This window comes from Schistocerca cancellata, chromosome 1 (genome assembly GCF_023864275.1).
Source record: "Schistocerca cancellata isolate TAMUIC-IGC-003103 chromosome 1, iqSchCanc2.1, whole genome shotgun sequence".
Lineage (NCBI taxonomy): Eukaryota > Metazoa > Arthropoda > Insecta > Orthoptera > Acrididae > Schistocerca > Schistocerca cancellata.
In genome coordinates, this window is record NC_064626.1 from 843,170,810 (window position 1) to 843,189,016 (window position 18,207).

The window sequence follows — 18,207 nt, forward strand, 5'->3', positions numbered from 1 at the left end:
TGCAGAGTTTATTATTATGAGCAGTAGCACACCAGATGTCATTCCACTTTTGGGCAAACATAGATTTGACGTGGATCCGCATAACCACAGCTGGAATCATGAAAGGGAATGAGGGATAAGTATCTGCTTCTCTAGCCAAACAATCATCCAGTTCATTCCCTGGGATACAAACGTGATTTGCGACCCAGAAAAAGACAACTGAGCAGGTGGCATGGCCAAGGGCAGAGAAGTCATGAACAGCAGAGACCAAAGAGTGAAGAGAGTAGTAGCATCAGTCGATAGTCTGCAGTGTGTTCATTGAGTCAGAACAAATTGAAACACTTTGGAGGGAGGCCTGAGAAACAAAATGGAGGGCTCTGAATGGCTAGAAGCTCTGCTGCGAACACACTACATGATACTGGCAATAAATGGTGTTTTAAGCCAGTAGGAGGCATGAAAGCATATCCAGCCTTATCTATTCTTTTAGAACCATCAGTGTAGAAGATGTTGGCACCTTGGAACTCTGCAAGGGTGGCACGTACAAGACACCCGAAGTCCATAGGGGCAACATGGACCTTAGGAACGCTGGAATAGGCAGGTCCTAATCTGTGGTTTAGGCACCATCCAAGGAGGGTATGAAAGGAGATACATGGGGTGCATTCCAGTGAGTAGAGATGGAGATCCTGACAGGGGGAAGCGAGAACCATGCCAACCGGCATGGGCGACTGTCAGGAGGGAGATATCCCTCGTTTGCAAAGAGGACAGGGTACATGGGATGGTTAGGAAACTGGCAAATGGCGATTGCATAAGAAACCAGGAGTTGACTCCGTCATATTTGTAGAGGGGGAATCTCCGCTTCTGTGAGGAGACTGTCAGCGGGATTAGTGTGAAAGGCACCAATAGCCAGATGCACCCCACAATGGTGGAGAGGGTCAAGTAGGTGCAAAGTGGAAGGAGTCACTGAGCCATAAACCTGACTGCCACAATCTAGTCTGGAAAAGACCAGAGCATGGTAAAGATGGAGAAGAGTGGTACAGTCTTCACCCCAAGATGTGTGGGCCAGGACGCAGAGAGCATTAAGCTTCTGCATGCATATAGTCTTTAGGTGGTGTATATGGGACAGCCGTGTCAGCTTTTTACAAAAGTAAGGCTCAAGAAACAGGACTGTGCTACAACTTCGAGGAGATGGTCACCTTAGTGGATCGAAAACGATAATGCACAACAGGCATTTTGGAGGGAGAAAACTGGAAGCCATGGGAGACAGCCCACGCAGAGGCCCGTCAGATGGTGCCTTGGAGCCAGTGCTGGCTCAAGTAAAAGAATAGTTGACCACACACTGTATAGGTATGTAAAAAAAAGAACAGTCGATAATTAGAGGGAACCTTCATGGTACACAGTGAAACTTCTAAAGAAACAGATATTACTGTGAAATAGGTGTAAAACAAAGCATATTGCTACAGATAGAGTTGCTGAAAGAAACTCCTTTGGCTGTCAAGAGGACAACACATGATGCCTTCAATGACAATCACAGCAGAATATTGTCATGTAACATTTTATAAAATCTAAAGAAATTCTGGTCCCATGTGAAGGTTGGTAGTGGCACCAAAGTTAGTGTCCAACCCCTAGCAAAAGAGACGAACTGAAATTGAGGGTAGCAAAGCAAAAGCTGAAACTCCTGACTCCATTTTAAATTTTCATTTACAAAGGAAAGCCCAAGAAAACTGCCCCAATTTAATCCTTATACCACTGAAAACATGAATGAAGTAAGTGTTAGTGTCAGTGGTGTTGAGAAACAGCTGAAATCATTGAAATTGAACAAAGCTCCAGGACCCGATGGAATCCCTGTCGGACTCTATACTGAATTTGCATCGGAGTAAGCCCCTCTTCTCACTATAATCTATCATAGATCCCTCGAGCAACAAACCGTGCCCAATTCTTGGAAAAAGGCAAAGTTCACACCCAACTACAAGAAGGGTAGTTGAAGTGATCAACAAAGCTACCGTCCAAAATCTTTGACATTAAATCATTGTGGAATCTTAGAGCAAATTCTGAGTGCAAACACAATTGGGTATCTTGAACAGAATGATCTTCTCCATGACAGCCAGTACAAGCTTCAAAAATATTGATCATTTAAAATCGAACTCACACTTTTCTCGCAAGACATACTGAAAGCTTTGGATCAAGGCAACCAGGTAGATGCAGTGTGTCTATATTTCTAAAAATCATTTGACTCAGTACCACACCTGCATTTAATGTCAAAAGTATGATCATATGGGGTATTAAGTGAAATTTGTGACTGGACTGAGGACTCTTTGGTAGGGACGAAACGACACGTTATCATCAGATGTACTTCTGGTGTGCCCCAGGGAAATGTGTTGGCACTCTTGCTGTTCATGCTTTATATTAATGACCTGACAATTTAACAATAAAATCAAGCTTTTTGCAGATGATGCAGTTATCTATACTGAAGTGCCATCTAAGAGAAGCTGCATATATAGTCAGTCAGATCTTGACAAGATTTCAATCTGGTGCAGTGCTTGGCAACTTGTTCAGAAATGTAAAACTTTCCACTTCACAAAATGAAAAAAACATAGTATCCTATAATAATAATATTGATGAGTCACTGTTTGGATTGGTCAGCTCATACAAATAGCTGGCTTGTAAAACTTTGTAGTGATATGAAATGGAATGGTCACATATGTTCAGTTGTGGGTAAAGCAGGTGGCAAACTTCGGTTTATTGGTAGAACACTGGGGAAGTGCCAACAATCTACAAAAGAGATTGCTTACAGATCACTCATGTGACCCATCCTAGAATATTCCTGAAGAGTGTGGACCTGTACCAAATACGAACAACAGGGGATATTGAACGTAAGCAGAGAAGGGCAGCACAGATGTTCCTAAGTCTGTTTTATCCACGGGAGAGTCTCACAGAGGTACTGAATGAGCTGAACCGGCAGACTCTTTAACACATATGTAAAGTATCCCAAGAAAGTCTGTTAATAAAGTTTCAATGACTACTCTAGGGGTATACTACAACCCCTTACGTATCACTCGCGTAGGGATTGAGAGGATAAGATTAGGATAATTGCTGCATGCACAGAGGCATTCACACCATCATTCTTCCCACACTCCATATGTGAATCGAATGGAAAGAAACCCTAGTAAATAGTACAATGGGACCTATCCTCTGCCATGCACATCATGGAGGTTTACAGAATATATACGTAGATGTACATTTGTTTCCAAGTAATAACTCCTGTCTTTTCTGAAATATGTAATGCACCATTAGCACAAGGTATTTTTACAGAGAGACTCAAATAAGACGTAAGATATCTCTTTCAGTAAGGTGGTAGTTTAACAGGAGAGAGGTCATCACCCCTTTACCAAAATTTTTCAGAAGGCGATGTAGACTAGAACATGTCACCTCAGCAACAATGATATCCTTAGTAAATCACAATTTGGATTTCAGAAGAGAGGCTCTACTGAGAATGCCATTTACATGTTATGTTCACTCAACAAATCCTCCGAGCATTAAATAACAGAGTAGCACCATTTGGTATTTTCTGCATCCTATTTAGGGCATTTGACTCCGTGAATTGTGCTGTTTTTGTAGATGAACTGAGATTTTAGGGAACTGATGATATGATTATGATATAGCCAGCCAATAGATAACACCACATCTAATCCAAAAGAATTGTACTTATTAATCAAGCAATATTGTCCTGAGGACATTATTACGACTGAGGAGAAATCACATATGGGGTTAGGTATGCTCTTGTTGCTCATGTATGTAAATAATCTTCTATCTACAGCGAAAGCCCAATTTTTCCATTTTCGTGGGATCCAGACTTAAAAAAAATTGCAAAACTGAGGAACATGCAGAATCGAGAAAAACATTAAAACCACCAAAATACAAGCAGAAACATACATACAATTAAAAATCTTAATCCTCAGCAACACACTGTATAAGTGAAGGGAATTAAATGTATAATACAAAGCTTATACAATAATTTGTGGCAATGAGTTTCATCAGTTCTTAAAAAATGACATGTGTAACACTAAGTATAAACTCATCAAAAAAACTGAAATGCGTACAAAGTAACCTAGCTGTTTTCCGACATGCTATGACTAAAAATTATACATGTTTGAGAGATCTTCCCTTTGTGATCATCCACAAAAAAGCAAACATTGATGAAAATAATGAAAACTGGAGTACATTGAAAGGTGTCTGAATCTAAAATGGTTTTGTGTGTGTGTGTGTGTGTGTGTGTGTGTGTGTGTGTGTGTGTCCTGTAACCAATAGAAGTTTACTTGTGTGGAGTAAACTTCAAGCCATGTAAACATTAAGCTTGAAACATGTTTCCAGCTATTGGATGCATATACCATTTGCAAACATCTTTCAAAACACAAACATTTGTCCATAGCAGTGTCTGTATAGATCAAAGGAAACCATGTCACCGCTGCACAGTGAAAGTGTGTTTGTACGTTGCATTGTATCATCTGTTGAATAGAGTTGTTAGGTGTTTTGTTTTCTCTTGCTGTACTATTTCTACGGGGAGGGGAAAAAAATTGCAGTGGACGACGTAGCAGACTGTTGAGTTGTTATCGTTGCACCAGTTTGATGGCTGCTTGTGAAGTATATGATGCAAGCAGTACAAGAACAGCAATAAAACAAGGTGATCTGCAGAAAACTGCTGCTACATTTGGTAGAATACTGAGAAAGACTACGTAGAAAACAAAATAAGGTTGTTTGTCGTAGCTTTCTTTGAAATGTGAAATAAATACTCAAGGCTCTGGAATTAATCTCCCATTGACAAAAGTCTGGCAGCAATTGCTGCCCTGAAATTTTGATCTTTTTTTAAAGAAATGGTGACACCATATTTGCCAGAAATTCACAATCGTTAAAGAATATGCAAGTGAAATTACAGAAACTAGAGCTGTCTTCCATATTTAGTTCCTATATGTAGCCAGTTTTTCCCACCAGCTGTTCCATAGTATGTTTTCGCCCACCAAAGACGACAACTCTACACTAACCAACAAATCTACTTAATACAAAACAAATCTGATTTTATCAACCATTACCAACTACTATACAAACTCGCTATCAAAACAATATTGTAGTTTTAAACCAATTACGAAATTCTTCGATAAACACAACCTTATTCTGTAAAAATACGAAAAACAGAGCCGGTTATGGCCTTCTAGCCACAGGTCAAGTATTAATAATGAAGAAGTACATATTACAGTTTCCTCGTCTCTAGATGTGACATGGGTGACAACATGAAAACAACACAACAAGTAGCATGCATACACCAAGAAATGTTTGCTGCCAGTGTGGACAGAAACAGTGACAGGAAACCAAGTCAGAAGCAGATTTGAAACACTGTAAGAAATAATGTCTCCAACAGAAACACATTTCCTTTGACAGTGTGGACACCGCTTCACACTACTTTTCACACTAGTGACGTCAATAGTGGGCTTCTGACTATTGACTTTTATGAATGCTTGTGAACGACCTCGTGTGAACTGTGTGCACTTCAGTTATTGATTTTCTTCATAGTGTGTGACTTATAAGCGCAGTACATCATTTAAAAGCAGTGGTGCACTGAAAGTACCATATCACAAATACATCACACTTATCTTTAAATGTTAATTAATAAGGCATTGAAGACATAAGGCTTGAAGAGACTTTATGATAACCAATGCACAATACAAAATTCAGATGAGTAAGCTGTAGTGTAATGTAAAATGTCATGATTGGCTGAGTTTGAGGTTCTAGGTTTGTAACTAGCTACATACCAATATTTTCTCAACTTTGCATGGTTAACACATTCATTATTATCATATATCTAAAAACAAAGATGAGGTGACTTACCAAATGAAAGCGCCGGCACGTCGATACACATACAAACAAACACAAACATACACACAAAATTCTAGCTTTCGCAACCAACGGTTGCCTTGTTAGGAAAGAGGGAAGGAGAGGGAAAGACGAAAGGATTTGGGTTTTAAGGGAGAGGGTAAGGCGTCATTCCAATCCCGGGAGCGGAAAGACTTACCTTAGGGGGAAAAAAGGACGGGTATACACTCGCGCGCGCGCACGCGCACACACACACACACACACACACACACACACACACACACACACACATATCCATCCACACATACACAGGCACAAGCAGACATATACAGAGGCAAAAATGACACCTTACCCTCTCCCTTAAAACCCAAATCCTTTCGTCTTTCCCTCTCCTTCCCTCTTTCCTGACGAGGCAACCGTTGGTTGCGAAAGCTAGAATTTTGTGTGTATGTTTGTGTTTGTTTGTGTGTGTATCGACGTGCCAGCGCTTTCATTTGGTAAGTCACCTCATCTTTGTTTTTAGATATATTTTTTCCCACGTGGAATGTTTCCTTCTATTATATTCATATCATTATTATCATAATACAATATGTTCTGCAATATTTAATTTTTTTCTGTCTGGTTAGAGAGTGAAGGATGAAATAAATATTCACGTGTTCAGTTTTGACTGTGTGGTGATATCTGAGTGTCTGGTTATGCAGAAACCCAAGAGGACAGATTACGTTCATGCAAGTGAAATGAGCAGCAATAACATTCATATTCTTCCTTGTCACAAATATTTCGCATGTTGCACAACCACCAACATATGCCCAAAGAGTTCTTGCTATAACTGAGATTCTCCTGCCACTAACACATCCATTAATAACAACATGAGACTATAGTGATTGACAAATCGATACCCTCATTTCTGGTCGCCTTCAGAGTGCCACAATGTCACATTTACATCAGTTTCTGCAAAAAGTAATGTGAAACGTACTCGACCCATCACCAAAGGTTGGATGTCTTAACTGATTCAAGATGTAGTAATACACACTTTTGAAAATGTGAAAAGTCTGACGCGAAGTATGACGTGCAGAAAACCAAAATAGAGCTGTGTTACCTTCATGAGTACCTAAAAACTTGCTCATAGTGTGAATCCACTTCTGTTACTTCCCCAGCTCTGACTTCATTTGTTTATAATCATCTTTTTTCATTGTTATATACCTAGATGGGACTATGCTACAACATTTTATCATAAAATAGCAACAAATATTGTCCGGTATATTCAAATAATTTATGAAAAAAAATTCTCTTACATCTGCCATGTTGTTCCACTTACCTGCTGTAGCAGGTTTCTCCGAGGTTTCCTTTCCTGCTGTTGAGACTGCAGGTTGGGCTGCTGTAGTTGTAGTAACAGCAGGAGCAGAACTGCTTGTAGTGGTTGTACTCCCAGTTGTGGCACTAGCTGAACTAGTAGTGGAGGTAGTTGTACCTGAGCGAGAGCTACCCTGGGTACCAGATGACGGTCCACGTCTACTGTGAAAAATGGAAGATGAAAGGAAACAAAAAAGTGTTATCTGTAAGTTATATTGATCACAGAATTAAATGCTTAATTAACAGATCACTAGAGGAAATAACCACAAAAGAAGATAGAATGCCCTTTCCTTCCTCTGACCCAAGAATCCAGCTAATCAAGATAATTGCAGGATGAACTGTAGTTCAATGTAGTGGAAGATGGCCTGTTTTAAATATATTTTGCACTGCAAGAGGAGAAATACTTAAAACATCCAAGGAATAATCCTAAGTTTAAAACATAAGCTTTGGTTGACAGTGAAAATGCAGACTGATGAGCTTTCACAATAATCTACAAGACTGCAGTAGAAGAGAAGTGCGTCTTCATTGTCACTTGTGAAATGTTGCTTCCAAACAGTGACAGAGGAATCAAACAACCCGAAATGTGGATTTATACTATAACGTTATACCACAGACCCACGATACAAACAGCCTTCAGAGTTCTTTAATGTATAATGTATTTTGTCTTCTATTTCCATTCTAACGAAACAATTTTGCAAATTTAATTCTTAAAATGCTCAGCATTCACAATTAATATTACAAATTTTGATGTAAAAACAGTTTGTGAATCAGATATGGCAGCATCTCCCACTAAATTTCTCGTGCTGTTATGTATCTCTATAAGTACCACTGAACTTCTTTTAAGAGTGCAAAAGACATACATACACACACTTTTATACATGCATACACTTTATTTATATTCATTACTAATAGCTTATATGGACATCAATAAATAACTAGTACTTACATTGATGAGCAATTGAAACTGACATACTTGCTCAGCCACCTGTGGCAATAGCGGCAATTCGTAATTGTTTGGAGTTCATAAATTACAACATTCTCTGAGAAACACAATAGTTTTACAGAGATTGGTAAGTTCTGGTGATCGGTTGCGGCACGGTGCCAGGGTACAAAGAGCATACCTCTGAATTAGTGCACAAGGATTGCTGTTATCCAATCACAAAACCGTAACAGTAAACACTCAAGTCCACAGAATGTTCACAGTTAACCACTGACAATTTGGGAGGAATGGGGGCAAGGTACTGTGCTGCTGACTGTACACCTCAAGTGAGAAACTCAGTATGCAGAAATATCAGTGTACATGTACCATTTGCCCCTTGGGATTAAGGCAGTTTAACATTCCCATGTCAAGGATACTGTCAAACTGGCATTCATTCAGAAGAAGCAGTGTTCAAAATTACTGAGCAGTTATACAGTTTAAGGTTCTCACTGTTTCCCAAATGCTATTAAGATGAATGCCTGGTTGGTTCCACTGCAAATGAGACAGACAAGTTTCCTCCTTGAACTTTGCTTTTCAAAGTATGGGCATTAACTCTAATGACATCACTGATGGGACCTTAAACCCTAATGACACTTCATTGTCTTCTAGATCATTGCATCCTGCTAACCGTGGGAGACTGTTCTGGATGGCACAGCTATTCAAGTTTTGGTGCAACAGCAAGTGCCCACAGTGATTAGAACTATAAAAGTAACAACACTATGTTTATTCTCACATATTTGGTGCTTTAGAGTACCCATTCCAAATGTAAATTATACAGTGATCAGCCAGAACATTATGACCACCAACCTACTATTGGTATAAACCCGTCCAGGTGATAGAGTCATCTGGCAAGGAATAACTGCTAGGCCCGCACATGGTGCATGTAGTATCAGTGAGCTTGCAGCCTGCGTGTAAAATGGGGAAGCCATGTAATTTGAGTTTGACGGAGGGCAGATTGTGATGGCCCGGATGCTCGACACAAGCATTTCAGTAACTGCAGTACTTTTCAGGTGTTTGAGAAGTGCTGTGTTGTCTTCAACATGTGGTGAAACCATGTCCAGACATTGAGGGATTGGGTGGCCACCCTCAATACAGATGTCTGACATCGTAGGCAGTGAACTGTGGCAGAATTAACATCAGACATTAATGCTGGGCAGAGTACAAGTGTGTCTGAACAAACAGTGCACCAAGCATTTCTAAAGATGGGCCTCTGCAGCCTACAACCCATCTATCTGCCAATGTTAACACCACGACATTGGCAACTATGACTGGTATGGGCACATGGTCATCAGTGCAGTGGCAGAGCATTGCATGGTCTGATGAATCCTGATGCCTCCTCCATCATGCCAATGGGAGGGCATGAATCCATCCTCTTCCATGTGAACAGCTCCTCTACACCTATAATACAGGAAGGAGAAACTGGTGACAGCTCTATTATGCTCTGGGGAACATTCACATGACCACCCATGGATCCAGTGGAGCTTGTGCAAGGCACGAGAGCCAAAGAGTATCATACACTGGTTGCATGCTATGTACACACCTGCATGATGATCATGTTTTCTGATGGCAGTGGCATTTTTCAACAAGACAATACGCAATGCCGCATGGCCACGAGAGCGATGGGACTGGTTCAAAGAACACAGTGGCGAGTTAAAATTGATGTACTGGTCCCCCAACTTACCAGATCTGAACCCGATTTAACACATCTGGGATGAGATTGAATGTGGCATCAGAGCTCATCGCTGCCCCACTAGCAGAATTTATAGGAATTATGTGACTTGTGTGTGCAGATGGGGTTCCAACTCCCTCCAGAGACCTACCAAAGCCTCACTGCTTCCATACAATGACACAGCCGTGTACCGCAAGTCTCTAGAGGAACGGAAGGTTCCAAATGATTGGAAAAGTGCACAGGTAGTCCCAGTCTTCAAGAAGGGTCGTCGAGCAGATGCGCAAAACTATAGACCTATATCTCTGACGTCGATCTGTTGTAGAATTTTAGAACATGTTTTTTGCTCATGTATCATGTCGTTTCTGGAAATCCAGAATCGACTCTGTAGGAATCAACACGAATTCCGGAAACAGCGATCGTGTGAGATCCAACTCGCTTTATTTGTTCATGAGACCCAGAAAATAATAGATACAGGCTCCCAGGTAGGTGCCATTTTCCTTGACTTCCGGAAGGCGTTTGATACAGTTCTGCACTGTCGCCTGATAAACAAAGTAAGAGCCTACAGAATATCAGACCAACTGTGTGGCTGGATTGAAGAGTTTTTAGCAAACAGAACACAGCATGTTGTTTTCAATGGAGAGACGTCTACAGACATTAAAGTAACCTCTGGTGTGCCACAGGGGAGTGTTATGGGACCACTGCTTTTCACAATATATACAAATGACCTAGTAGATAGTGTCGGAAGTTCCATGCAGCTTTTCGCAGATGATGCTGTAGTATACAGAGAAGTTGCAGCATTAGAAAATTGTAGCGAAATGCAGGAAGATCTGCAGTGGATAGGCACTTGGTGCAGGGAGTGGCAACTGACCCTTAACATAGACAACTGTAATGTATTGCCAATACATAGAAAGAAGGATCCTTTATTGTATGATTATATGATAGTGGAACAAACACTGGTAGCAGTTACTTCTGTTAAATATCTGGGAGTATGTGTGCAGAATGATTTTAAGTGGAATGATCATATAAAATTAATTGTTGGTAAGGTGGGTACCAGGTTGGGATTCATTGGGAGAGTCCTTAGAAAATGTAGTCCATCAACAAAGGAGGTGGCTTACAAAACACTCGTCCGACCTATACTCGAGTATTGCTCATCAGTGTGGGATCCGTACCAGATCGGATTGACGGAGGAGATAGAGAAGATCCAAAGAAGAGCGGCACGTTTCGTCACAGGGTTATTTGGTAAGCGTGACAGCGTTACGGAGAGGTTTAGCAAACTCAAGTGGCAGATTCTGCAAGAGAGGCACTCTGCATTGTGGTGTAGCTTGCTGTCCAGGTTTCGAGAGGGTGCGTTTCTGGATGAGGTATCAAATATATTGCTTCCCCCTACTTATACCTTCCGAAATCACGAATGTAAAATTAGAGAGATTCGAGCACGCACGGAGGCTTCCCGGCAGTCGTTCTTCCCGCGAACCACATGCGACTGGAACAGAAAAGGGAGGTAATGACAGTGGCACGTAAAGTGCCCTCCGCCACACACCGTTGGGTGGCTTGCGGAGTATAAATGTAAATGTAGATGTAGATGTTATCTGTGCCAAAGGAGAACACACCAGCTATTAAGTAGGTGGTCCTAATGTTCTGTCTGATGAGTGAACATTGTCTTGTTACAGACTGTCATAAAATAATACACATTTGAAGCCTTCTTTCCATGAAGCAGCTAGTGCACAGGTTTTTCCTGCGAAGAAATAACTACTTGCAAGGAAGGAGAGATGACAGTTGACACTACGTAGATTATGAGTGCACTTAGCTTGAGTTTGTTTATGTTACATCAGAATTCAACATTTCACACTTTCTTACATTCAGAAGTAAATAGCAATATTGTAGTCAATTGTAACAATGGTACGCCGTACTGAATCCTGCAAAATACACATACAACTTCTGCCACTCTTGGCTAATGGTTCCCCCATCCTCTTCAGTTCTACCTGTTAATTCTGACAATCATCATCACTTAAATATTCTTGTGATTAACTGTGAAGATGTTACACCCAGAAAACCAGTCATTGTCCACATAAGTAACACATATTTGATGAAAACTAACACTTCTGCCTAAACAAAACTACACTAAAGTCACAGTACCATTTCTGTCACTATTTATAATGCAAATAAGAAATGATATACAAGCAACAATCCATTCTAAGCCATAATAAATGTGTAGTCTATATTATGACCTCCACGTGCAAAGGCTGGAAACACGTGGGAAGAATGAATTTATGGCACTAATGACATACAGTTAGCAACAGCTAACTGGAATGTGAAAACTACCGTCCGTCAAAATCACACACAGACGAATGTGGAAAATAAATTGTGCAATCAACTGACTATATTCATTATTTTGTATGTCACTACTGATGCTGTCAGCTGAGAGAAACAAATTGCAACTACACTGAAGCCCCCAAAGAAATTGGTGTAGGCATGTATATTCAAATACAGACATATGTAAACAGTCAGAATATGGTGCTGCGTTCGGCAGATCTATCTGCCATCAATAACAATGCTATCAACAACAAAGGCTTACCCGTGGCATGTTTTTAAGTGGCTGTTTCAATGTTTGTTCATTATCACACGTGTTGGAGCTGACTGTACATAATTCAACATTCCAGTGGTCTACAGGTGGGAAGAAGATAAAAATGTACCAAAATTGTCACTTACTGTTTTGTTAAGTGGACAATTAATATAGATGTGGGATCACAGTGTGATGACAATATTTTAACGAAAATTTATGGATTTCCATCCGTATGTTGGTTTTCTGATCTTGTGTTGCAGTTTTCACTTGCCACTTTACTTCCAGCAAGTTATGCCATGAATTTTTGAAGCAGGAAAGTATCCACCATAGAACAATGACTAGAAAATGTGTACATAAAACTAACTGCTTGTTTGTCAATACTATATTTTAATATTAACTGAGAGTCACTCACGATTTATATTTCTGTACTACGTTTGTAGTACTCCAGTACAATTTTCTAATGAGTGTTTCCACTTACCACACTATAAGATACGAAAGTGAGTGAAAGTACTCATTTCAAATCTCTACTTTAAATGTTTCTACCTAATTTGATAACATTTCTGACACCAAAAATCAGGCACTATTATCTTCCAGACATAATACTATTTAGCATACATTTTTTCTTTCAAGCGGCATGGCGAGCATAAACTCCGCAAGGCAGAAAATAGGACAGCCAGCATTACCTCTGACACATAGCTGGCTTTTAATACTTTAAGTGTCATGGAAAGTCAATGGGTTTAAGTATGTGGTATTTAATTTTCATTGGCTACGTTACATTCTTAATAATTACTAATTGCAGGCTCGAAAGGTGTCAGTGGTGAAACAAATTTTCTGAACACCAGCTACTTAAAATTCAGAAATGAATTGTTTATTAAAGCTTTAAGATGATGAAAGCAGCAAAACAAAAGATCAGAGTCCCTTGCAACTATGAAAGTGCTACATGCAATGCAACACCACACATTACTGTTCAATGTTGAAATTCTTTCTAAGTTAACAGTCAGAAAGAAAACTTTACAAGTCCAGCATTTAAACTTAAGAAAACTCTTGCACAACATTCCATGAAACTTTTATTCAAAAACTTTCTGTCACTTACAGTTGCGACTCATAAACCTATACCCCCCCCCCCCCCAATCTCTCTCTCTCTCTCTCTCTCTCTCTCTCTCTCTCTCTCTCACACACACACACACTCACTCACTCACTCTATCCTGAGTCAATATAGCAACCACTCTTAACCAGATGCTACCTGCCATTGCTAAATTCTCAAATTTACATTTAACTTGTTGCTACTAAAAATATTACATATGAATTAGGACCAGAATTTCACCAGCTTCCCTGTGTTATCTTAGATTTTGGCTGTGGCCCTTAGTTTTCTGGTTATTTAAATTTTAGTTCATGAGATAGCTTACCCTAACTTACTATTACTTATTATTAAAAATGGTAAAACTTACACAATTACAGATAACTACAGTTGTCTACTGTCTCAGAATGTCACTGTAATCATCAGTTTGTAACTTATTTTGCATTAAAATACGTTTTATTTCTTGGAATCAACTTTTGGGCAAATAATTCACAATGTACCACATTAATGAAAAATCTGAAACTGCATTTGAACAGTGCTCTTCAGACACTGCCCACTGATACTTGGTACTTTAAATTTACTTGAAGCATTAAGGAGTTATTAATTTCTTAAGTCAATATGTATTTTAAAATATTACATCTACAGTATCTGAAGTTCTATTCTCTCTATCAAATGAGTGTTAAGACATAATTACTTTCCTTATTTTTATCTTTCATTTGGCGTTTTTGCCTGACTTTTAACTATAACAGTTTGCATTTTACGTGTTTTGTGGCCGTGAAATGGATTTTTGGCCTCTGCCTTCATGCCATGGCAGCACTTCACCCCAACAGTGTCCTGTAACAGCCAAGCACCTTCCTTTTACCCAATGATAGAAACTATGCAGGCTACCTGCTGCCAGAATGCTACATGGCTAACTTAGTGACCTTCTCTTTCTGCCAACTGCAGAAATGGAGTGTCTTTGCTAAGTTTAGAAGATGGATCCACAAGCTACCTCCTGGCGAGCAATGCTCAGCTGTGTTCTGCAATCGCGTGCATCACGTTCTGTCATCTGTTTAAACAGTGTGAATCTAGCCATGCCTATTTGCAGTATGTCAGTCCTTTTAGAACTGATGCAGCCAATGTTCTTCACTTCTTAGTGTTTACCCACCAAGTTGTAACTAAAATGCACTCACAACCAGTATTTGATATAACTCAAGCCACATCATCATCATCATCATCATCATCATCTCCAAGGAGGCACTAGTGACATCTGTGGTTGACTAGAAGCTGATACACTACTTTTCTTGTTCAAAATACTCTACAACCAACCCCAATAAAATGATTTTCCATTACGGCATAACACAGTGGTTGCAGAGGTTGACAAATGTTATTTACCCATTCTTTAGACACCATCTTTTGAGAGGCTACAGAGCTTATAGATAATTTATGGGCAGAACATCCACATTTATAGCCAAAGAAGATAAAATACCTATAAAAACATACTTCAAATTCTAATATGATCTACAGTCAAGATAATGTGTCTTACCCCATGGTGCCCAACAAACTTGACAGTCCACCTATTTGTCCAACTCCACCGAAGAGCTGCATTAGCTGCTGTTGAGACATGTTGTTCAGCAAACTTTGCAAGTCTCCATCTGTAGAAGAAAAAGTTGAAATCTGTATAAAAATTACTTCACGCATTGATAAATTACTGGTTATGTTAATACCTTGCAGCAGGGAAAACAATTTTGAAATTCTTAAAACTTTCACACCATTTCCACATGAACAAATGAAAAGGCTTTCGTAGGGAATAATACTGCTGCTGAACTGAAGTTTGTCACTTAATATCAGTGATGTTCTATATCACTAGCTCATAGCAGGTGACACTGACAATTTATAATGCATCTTTAATGTGGGCATAAAATATCTAATGAGAAGAAGCTGCCAAGAGAACTGCTGGGAGTGGGCTATGCACATGGTACATATTTAAGCATAAATATTAAACAATATATAAATGATCTGAATCACACACACACACACACACACACACACACACACACACACACACACACACCTTGTGATCAAAAGTATCTTGACACCCCCAAAAACATATGTTTTTCATATTAAGTGCACTGTGCTGCCACCTACTGCCAAGTACTCCATATCAGCAACCTATGTAGTCATTAGACATTGTGAGAGAGCAGAATAGGGTGCTCCGCAGAACTCACGTACTTCGAACGTGGTCAGGTGATTGGGTGTCACTTGTGTCATACGTCTGTACGTGAAATTTCCACACTCCTAAACATACCTAGGTCCACTGCTTCTGATGTGATAGTGAAGTGGAAATGTGAAGGGCCAGTACAGCATGAAAATGTACAGGCCAACCTCGTCTGTTGACTGACAAAGACTGCCAACAGTTGAAGAGGGCCGTAATGTGTAATAGGCAGACATCTATCCACGCCATCACACAGGATCCACTGAAAGTACTATGACATTTAGGGGGATGTGAGAAAACGTGGATTTCATGGTCGAGGCTACTCATATGCCACACATCACGCCAGTAAGTGGCAAATGATGCCTCGCTTGGTGTAAGGAGTGTAAACATTGGACGATTGAACAGTGGAAAAACGTTGTGTGTAGCAACGAAACACAGTGCACAATGTGGCGATCCATTTGTAGGGTGTGGATACGGCGAATGTTCTGTAAATGTCATCTGCCAGTGTGCGTAGTGCCAATAATAAAATGGTGGGGTCGTGTTTTTCATGGAGGGGGATTGCACCCCTTGTTGTTTTGTGTGGCACTATCACAGCACAGGCCTACATTGATGTTTTAAGCACCTTCTTGCTTCCCATTGTTGAAGAGCAATTTGGGGACGGCGATCGCATCTTTCGACATGATTGAGCACCTGTCCATAATGAACAGCCTGTGGCAGTGTGATCACATGACAGTAACATCCCTGTAATGGACTGGCCTGCACAGACTCCTATAGAACACCTTTGGGATGTTTTGGAACGCCAACTTCGTGCCAGGCCTCACCGACCAACATCGATACCTCTCCTTAGTGCAGCACTCTGAAGAATGGGGAAAGAAACTTTCCAGCACCTGATTGAACATATGCCTGCGAGAGTGCGAGAGTGGAAGGTGTCATCAAGGCTAAACATGGGTCAACAGCATATTTAATTCCAGCATTACCGATGGAGGGTGCCCTGAACTTTTAAGTCATTTCAACCAGGTGTCCGGACACTTTTGATCACACAGTGTATAAAAGGTATTACATATGCAAGCTTTCAGAGCCAATGGCTCCTTGTTCTGGTAGAAGGATTGAAGGGAAAGGAAGACTGATCTGGGAAAAGGACTAGTGAGGTTTAGGGAAATGGTCAGCATTCAGAAAAAAACACCCAGAAGCCTAGGTCAGGAGAGACTTATCAGACAGGATGAGAAAGAAAGACTAACTGTTGGGCACTGCTGACTGTTCCCCAAACACCATCCATAAAGTCTCCCCTGACCTGGATTCTAGGTGATTTTTCTGAACTTTCTCTCTCTTCCTGAATTTCACCAGTCCTTTTCCTTCACCCCTCTTCCTACCCTTCAACCCTTCGGGCCGAACAAGGAGTCATTGGCACAGAAAGCTTACATATATATAATTGGAACGAGGCAACCATTGGTTGCGAAAGCTAGATTTTGTGTGTATGTTTGTGTGTCTATCGACCTGCCAGCACTTTTGTTTGGTAAGTCTCATCATCTTTCTTTTTATATATATATATATATATATATATATATATATATATATATATATATATATATATATATATATATATACCTAAAAACAAAGATGATGTGACTTACCAAATGAAAGTGCTGGCAGGTCGACAGACACACAAACGAACACAAACATACACACAAAATTCAAGCTTTCGCAACAAACTGTTGCCTCATCAGGAAAGAGGGAAGGAGAGGGAAAGACGAAAGGATGTGGGTTTTAAGGGAGAGGGTAAGGAGTCATTCCAGTCCCGGGAGCGGAAAGACTTACCTTAGGGGGAAAAAAGGACGGGTATACACTTGCGCACACACACACACACACATATCCATCCACACATATACAGACACAAGCAGACATATTTAAAGACAAAGAGTTTGGGCAGAGATGAAAGTCGAGGCAGAAGTGCAGAAGCAAAGATGTTGATGAATGACAGGTGAGGTATGAGTGGCGGAAATTTGAAATTAGCGGAGATTGAGGCCTGGTGGATAACGGGAAGAGAGGATATATTGAAGAGCAAGTTCCCATCTCCGGAGTTCGGATAGGTTGGTGTTAGTAGGAAGTATCCAGATAACCCGGACGGTGTAACACTGCGCCAAGATGTGCTGGTCGTGCACCAAGGCATGTTTAGCCACAGGGTGATCCTCATTACCAACAAACACTGTCTGCCTGTGTCCATTCATGCGAATGGACAGTTTGTTGCTGGTCATTCCCACATAGAATGCATCATAGCAACAAACTGTCCATTCGCATGAATGGACACAGGCAGACAGTGTTTGTTGGTAATGAGGATCACCCTGTGGCTAAACATGCCTTGGTGCACGACCAGCACATCTTGGCGCAGTGTTACACCGTCCGGGTTATCTGGATACTTCCTACTAACACCAACCTATCCGAACTCCGGAGATGGGAACTTGCTCTTCAATATATCCTCTCTTCCCGTTATCCACCAGGCCTCAATCTCCGCTAATTTCAAATTTCCGCCACTCAT

At 40.4% G+C, this 18,207-nt stretch overlaps 1 protein-coding gene across 3 annotated transcripts in view; it reads right to left on the reverse strand.

Moving 5' to 3' along the window:
- Positions 1-18,207, reverse strand: part of LOC126188934 (proteasomal ubiquitin receptor ADRM1-B) — a 98,058-nt gene that overhangs the window by 35,783 nt on the left and 44,068 nt on the right. For 2 of the 3 annotated variants that reach the window (XM_049930678.1, XM_049930658.1), the window contains exons 4-5: positions 15,006-15,114; positions 7,160-7,356 (exon numbers count right to left, since the gene is read on the reverse strand). In XM_049930678.1, the coding sequence (XP_049786635.1) occupies positions 7,160-7,356; positions 15,006-15,114 (306 nt within the window). The remainder of the gene's footprint in view (positions 1-7,159; positions 7,357-15,005; positions 15,115-18,207) is intronic. The other variant, XM_049930669.1, reaches the window with a different exon arrangement.